General features: G+C 31.3%; 1 protein-coding gene across 1 annotated transcript; it reads right to left on the reverse strand.

Annotated features, from left to right (window-relative positions):
* Positions 1–278: 278 nt before the first annotated feature.
* Positions 279–5,000, reverse strand: LOC111615823 (patched domain-containing protein 3-like; the record flags this gene model as incomplete). Its single annotated transcript, XM_023357256.1, has 4 exons — positions 4,989–5,000; positions 3,901–4,918; positions 3,506–3,823; positions 279–1,294 (listed from the first exon to the last, which is right to left on the reverse strand). Coding segments are annotated over exons 1-4 (2,364 nt in total), but the record flags the coding sequence as incomplete, so codon positions are not given.
* Positions 5,001–7,390: the final 2,390 nt, after the last annotated feature.

A 7,390-nucleotide genomic window follows, 5' to 3' on the forward strand; every position in this document is an offset into this window, starting at 1 on the left:
ATTAAGTATATAAGGAAATTACATTAGCGTGCATTTATTAATGGTAACATCTACACGCACCCACAGAATATAGATTCTTTGCTATCTTCACATCCTCTTGTAAATAACGAAGTTATCGAGATTATTACAGGAATAACAAATAATGCGTGAAATGTTGTTTGCAGTACAATTATGAAAACGATTTTAACGAAAGTAGTGTATACAAATAAATTATAATAGTTTATGATTATCAATACTAATCCAGTAGATATTGCCCCTTGAATTAACGGATAACCTACGTGACGTAAACTATCCTTTAACTTTTCTTCAGTTGTTGCTTGTGATGAAGTAATGAAAAAATAGCATATGTGGGTGGGATAATTGACACAGAACCCGATGCAGAGAATCAGGCACATCAAAGACACGATGTCCAGATTAATATCCCATAAAGACATGAAACCGATCGTCTGTGCGGTGATGGACCCGACACAGATAGCGACAATAAAAGCGCAATGGAAATTGGGAATTAAAGAAACGAAAATGCCAATGATTAGCAAGGAAGTTATCCAGAACAATTGAAACGTTATCTGTCTGATAACGATACCTTGCTCGGCCATAGGTGATATTATTGTATGGATTACAACGGAAAATGGCGCTTCTTCGGCTATTTTCGATAAATCGTTTACTATTTTGAATTCGGTTACTCTATTCGTAACATTTTTCGCTATGAATAAAAACCGACTGGCAACAATATCAGTGTAATTGTGATTAAAAATTATGTCATTGTTAAACTGCTTGGCTCCTACGATTTTCAAGAAGACGTTTCTGAAAACAACCATGAAATCCTGCTTCTCAGACAGATAGTAACCTCTCAAGGAAAACTTCGAAATAGAATGATTTTGAAATATTTTATAGTATTTTAACCAAGAAAATCCGTACTCGTATCCTGCTATATTTTCAATAGTATAAAATTTCTGCATAAAATTTTCAACTGACTCTTGAACTCGTGGATTAGAATAATCTAACGTTTCGTTAATTACGACGTGCACCGTGAAAGGGTATTGGGTAAAATATTTATAGTAAACGTTAAATCCCTGTGTAATTTCAGAGCTTTCTGAATTCAATTTATAAACATTTAGTCCTTCCTGTAAGGACATAACACCCCATATACCTATTGACAATAATATAAAATACAATAAAATAATAAACACCCGTGATACAGGATGAAAAATAAAAGCTGAAAATGTATCTCTGAAAAATTTCATAAAACAGTCTTCATTTTCTTCCTTGTAAAAGTCACTTTCTCCAATAGTTTCTGTAAAATTAAAATATTTTGTAAAGTTGAATTAAGTCGATCTGGATGAAATTTTATAATAATAAAGAACCATAAACGTTAAAGCGTTAAATATGACAATTAAACTATTAAAAACATAAATATAGCATTGAAATGAAGTTAATGAATTCAAAATATTGTAAATGAATTAGAATAATGAGTTAAATTTTAAAGTTATATGAAGCATTAAGCAGAAATATTTATGCCTGTATCTATTCTACACTATAACATAAGCCTATTTGGCAGTTGACTGTTACAGGAACTCACAAACCACCGGAAGCTGAAAAAAATATTAATGGCAGCGTACTCAAAGTATGGATTTCATGTGTATACGAATGATAATAATAACACCGACTCTCACTAGTTAGTTCTATTCTAATTGCAATTAAGATTATAGAGCTAATCTTAATTGCAAAAACTGAATAATTATATTTTTTACCGTATTGTACTATTTATTAGTACACGGAAAACTACTAGTTTTCAATTCGTTTTTGACTTTTGGAGGCTTAATAAATCCCAAGTCTGTAGACTGGTATAGAAATTAAGAAAAGGGTAAGCAGGTTAACACAAAGAAAAACACTTTTATTTTTATATAAATATACTTTACCGCAAATGCATTTCGCTTGTCAAGGCCTCCTCAGTAGGGTTTCTGACAACTAGAATGTACAATAGGAACAGCAAAAGATATTTTAACATTTGCAAACGACACATCTTTTTCAGTTGTAGACACAGCAGAAGACACTCCAACATCAACGAAAGACACATTTACAATCCTTAAATAACACCAACTCTTCCCAGCATTCCGCTGGCATCACTCCATTATTCAAATTCATTACATTACTTAATTGTAATGTTCTTGGAGTGATTTCTTTACGAAGATGGCACTTGAATTGTACATTTTTTAAATATTTCTCTCTTTGTTCTTGTATATTTATATAAACATAAAAGTGTTTTTCTTTGTGTTAACCTTTTTACTTTTTTTTAATTTTTATACCAGTCTACAGACTAGGGATTTATTAAGCCTCCAAAAGTCAGAAACGAATGGAAAACTAGTAGTTTTCCGTGTACTAATGAATAGTACAATACGGTAAACAATAGATTATCTGACTCCATCGATTCTTTTTAGAATATTTTTATTGATGAATAATTATAATTTAATATAGTTTGACTAGATATTGTACTAGTTATTTGTCTATGTAGTGTAAGATTTTTCTGCTTAATCTGGATCTTTTCACAGTATATATTTTACGTTCCTAATAAGGGAAATGTTTAACTCTATACCGGGCATAGCCAACACACGACTCGTGTACTTAAGCCAACATACTTAAGCCTAAATTCTTAAGAAATTTATTTGAATACTAATATTTTTATCATTATTATTACCTTGGCACATTCAGTTATTATAACCACTACTAACATATATCTTTTTTTGTCAACTACAGTACGTAGACTATGTGCCTGTGTCATAAGTAAAAGTGAAACACTTAATACATAATATTTAAATTTACTATTGCTGTAATTTTTAATTTACAACAAAGTTCTTATTAAATAAAGTCAATTAACCAGAGTCTCTATAATACTTTTAAGTAAAATTCACTGTCAATAAAGAGAAAAGTGTGTAGCACTACACTATTATTAGAAAATTTATGGACAAAATTACTAATACAGTAGAACATCGATTATCCGACTCAATTGGGGACACAGGTTAATCAGATAACTGAACAATCGGATAACCGAAAAAAAAGAAAAAAATGCATTATTATTAGGATATTAGTATATCCCATGTAGTTAGTTTATTAGTATATCGCTATTAACCAACTTCGCGCTGAATTTTAATCGATGTTTAGCCTAACAATTTTTTTAAATAATAATCGTCGCTATTGTATCGTTAAAAATTATTTTTAAATTATTTTATTGCTCACGAAAGAAACAACCACTCATAATTAGAAAATTAAGTCTTGTTTAAATAATGGCCTCCATTCAATGGTCCAGCCGTTGATGTCAGCTAAAACACGCAAATATTTAACAAAAATAATATTAAAGTAGTCAAAATATAGCGAAATATTGTAATGCCACATCACAGAAGACATTTTAAATTTCCGACTAGAACAATCGGTTAACCGATATGACGGTTGATCGGAGGTCGGATAATCGATGCTCTACTGTACAAGTTAATATATTTAAAATTTTTACCGAAAGCTGGTTTAAATGTAAATGGATGCAGACTCTTCTTTTCTCTGTATCCACTTAATGCCAAACACCCGCCGAAAAATAATAACTGAAAGAAATAACTGAAGAAGATGCACGTTGTGGCATACAAAGAGAATATTCTTACACCTGGAAATGGTGACGTCATGGCAATGCAATAGGAGATGAAATTCGTTAGAGACGTTATGGTGATGGACACAGCTGCGTTACGATACGTCTGTTCCATTCGACTTTCTACGCTGCCATCGCAATCTGTTACCTTCCAACAAGCCAATACCACAAACGAGTCGTCCACTTCCGTAGCTTTAATATATCAAAACAATATAAATTAGTAAAACGAAATATATTGGTATTTGCAAGTATTTTATGGCTTATCTTACCAAGAATAACGAAAGTAAAACCAACGTTCCAATAAAGATTTTCTACTCCACAAGCAAATAATAATCCAAAACCGGTAGAAACAGATAAACCGACGGTTACCACACTAGCTACGCCTAACCAGGGTTTCGACTTCACCCAATTATTAGTCATGTTCGTCGACACGCAGAAAATGACCACTACGACCACAGCCACGCTTATCAAAGACACCAATTTCTGTGATATGCGTTTTACTTGAAAATCAGTAGAGGAGAATGGATCGGGAAATGTTTTAATATGTTCGAAACTATAATTCAACTTCTTGTAAACTGCCTTTGTCCATTCTTCACTCCACTTTTTCTTATTTTCGTTCGACTCATCTAGTACATACAATAAACGAACGGTTTTTGCTTCCTTTATGTATCCTTTGTCGTCTGTCGTCACCCCTCCTAAATTAAGGCAAAGGATTTTGTACGCGTATGTTACAGAATCTATATTGACAGGATACTTCATCCTTAATATTTCATTAATAGCATCATCGGAATTGTTTAGCAGATCAATAAGAGTGTTTTCTAAACACTTGCCATCTTCAATGTGGCACACGTTCGAATAAACAATGTTCTTTCCATCTACAGAAGCTGTGGTATTTTTTACAACCTGATCTTCAATTTGTATTTCGTCTAAGAATTTTTTGCGTAAAATGTTGTCTTCTCTGTCATTTACTATGTAGATCATTGGAAAATGTGGGCGTTTAGTAAGACGTAAAAAATCGAAATTATTTGAATTGATAGGAAATGTCTTATCAATAAACTGTTTAGCATCAAAAACTTTACCTCTGTCTGCACTTATAAGAGACTCGGTGTCGTCATTGGTTCGAATTCCAATCAGCCCAATTGATAATAAACCAGAAAGCATGACAGGAGCAATAACAAAATAAAGGGGATATCGACTAATTATTACACCAAGTCGACCAATTATACTGGACACGGTGTTTGTCAGACATGAACATTTCGTTTTCTTCGAAGTGCCGATTCTTCTTACCTAAAAAGTTTTAATAAAAATTACCTTAGCATGCGCATTTGAACGCTTTGTTTAGTACAGTGATTTTTACCTGTTTATTCATTGCTATCCTGAATTAAGATTTCTGAATTGTCCTAATAATATTCAGCGTAAGGTGCTTTACGACGATTGATTCTATCAGATTGAATGAAGAATCTTTCACCTTTAAAAATATTTTCCTCAAATATTAAAAATACTGAATAGAAAATCAGTCAATTGTAAACTGTGATTGCGCTGTGTGACGTCTTATCGTCTTTCTGTTCTACCTCTCATTGGTTGACTGCGTGTGACGTTATACAATTGAAGCTATTCTCTTAAATAGTTTCAGTTATTTTTTCTGTCAAAAATGTTTTAACCGAATGTTGCACATATTAAAATAAAATTTACTAAAATATTATCTGATGTACGAATGTATGAAAAAAACCTTTGAATTGAGAACGGCTACTTTTATTTTTTTTACTGTCCGCCTTTTAGAGGTTTGACTGTATTTCATGTGATTAACAAAGAACAAACGATGGCTTTAATACTTTAAAAAGTAAAACTTATTTCCTGAATGATTACTTTACTTTATTTGAATTTTCGTCGGATGAATAAATTATTTCTTTTTTATAAATTAAAGGCAAAGTCGCTCTAAACATATATATTTCAGACGATTACCATTTTTACAGTGTTCTAGAACAAAGTACAGACAGTTGGACCATTTTTTTTAGGCTACACAACTGCCTATATTTAAAAAGTTTCTAAAAACACAAAAAAACTAATAAATATTAAGAAAATTCTTCTTTAAAATTGGAATGGTAAATCTACGCCTTTACAATTACTAAACAATTACTAATACTAGTTAGTAATACTAATTAGTAATATAATACGTATTATAGTAGTTCGTTCTTGTCTATTTGGGCTTCTTAAACACTCTGTAAAAATGGTAATCGTCTGAAATATATACTTTTAGAGCGAGTTTGTCTTTAATTTAAAAAAAATACTTTACTTTATACTTTAATATTAAAGAAAAATACGGGATTTCTTCATGCGTGAAACATTTATCCGCGATTTACATTTGTAAAAATTAAAGAAAACGTATTTTCGTTTATGGTGTTTTTTTTTAATATCTTAAAAAATTATAGTAATAATAATAATGTTAAAAATTAATTTTTTATATTAATATGTTTAAAAAACATAATGATACGACTTTCCAAATGTTTGCATCCGATGCAACCTGAAGAATCTGGCCGAACACGAGAGTCTGTATTCTAATAGTTTGCTCGTTTGTTCGCGTTTTGCCAGGACAGTCAGCTTAAAGCAATTTTCCACATTTTATCGATGTCTATAACACCTGAATATCGGCCATTTACTATTAACAGACCTCTAAAAGTGACCTCGCAAATAATGCCGAATGGTGAAGCAAAAAACTTCGCTTTGGAGGTTATGCGACTATGCAGTAATTTCCATATTAACAAAGACAAATGAGCCTATATATATTTTTTTCTTTACCTGGAAAAAGCCGCATCTTCCTCGATGACTACAATATTTCTCAAAGTGGTCCAACGGACCCCTGGAGGTCCGTGATGGTGTCCGTGGCAAATTAAAATTAATTTGGGAGCGCTCGTACAACGTCAGAGTATCTGCGAAAGGGTTAATAAAAAGTAAAATAATTGTAATTCATTTTCATCCTTACGATTTCTATGAAAAACTTATTTTTATTTCGTTTAACAACTAAATAATGAAGTTTAGAACGTGTAGAAAAGCCGGGAAATTCCAGTCGTCTAGCTCGTTAGATACGTGAACCCGCTACCGATTACGAGTGATTATAAATAAGTTTTGTAATACTTAGCGTGCATTTAAATTCTGTATATAATTCATGTGCCTCTGTTCGAAAATTTCCTTTTAATTTTTGATGGTTCAGTGCGACGGAATGAAAAAAAGAGAAGTAGCCGTGTCACAATACTCGAGAAGAGTCAAACTTAATGAACATTTTTCTCTTTATTAGATTTTGCAATTTTCTTTTAATAAAAAACATATCTGTCGTGTATATTATGTTACGCCGAAAATTTATGGTAGATTTTCTCGTAGGCTTGAATTCATTGTTCAAACTTATTTCTAGATCCTTATATATTTCAGTCTTAATAAGTAATTACCGAAAAATTAATCACGTAATTAAATAAAGGTTTTATGTAAATTTAATTAAATTATTTTACGAAAACAATTTCACAAGTTCGTAATTGCGACGATTCTTAAAACTTTAATATTAAGTAATTTAACCCAGAATTATTAAAATATTGCAGCGATCATCCATAAAAACGAACGAATCGTATCTTTAAACATAATCTACAACAATAGTTATTTCATTCGTACAGTAATTTTATTTTATACTAGCTGCAAGGACCCGCTTCGCTGGGTTTTTATTTGTTCGTACATTTGTAACTAATATTAATTAATTTAACCCAGAATTATTAC

The sequence above is a fragment of the Centruroides sculpturatus genome, unplaced genomic scaffold (assembly GCF_000671375.1).
Source record: "Centruroides sculpturatus isolate CEXI.00-Female unplaced genomic scaffold, Cexi_2.0 scaffold2278, whole genome shotgun sequence".
In the NCBI taxonomy this organism is placed as follows: Eukaryota; Metazoa; Arthropoda; class Arachnida; order Scorpiones; family Buthidae; genus Centruroides; species Centruroides sculpturatus.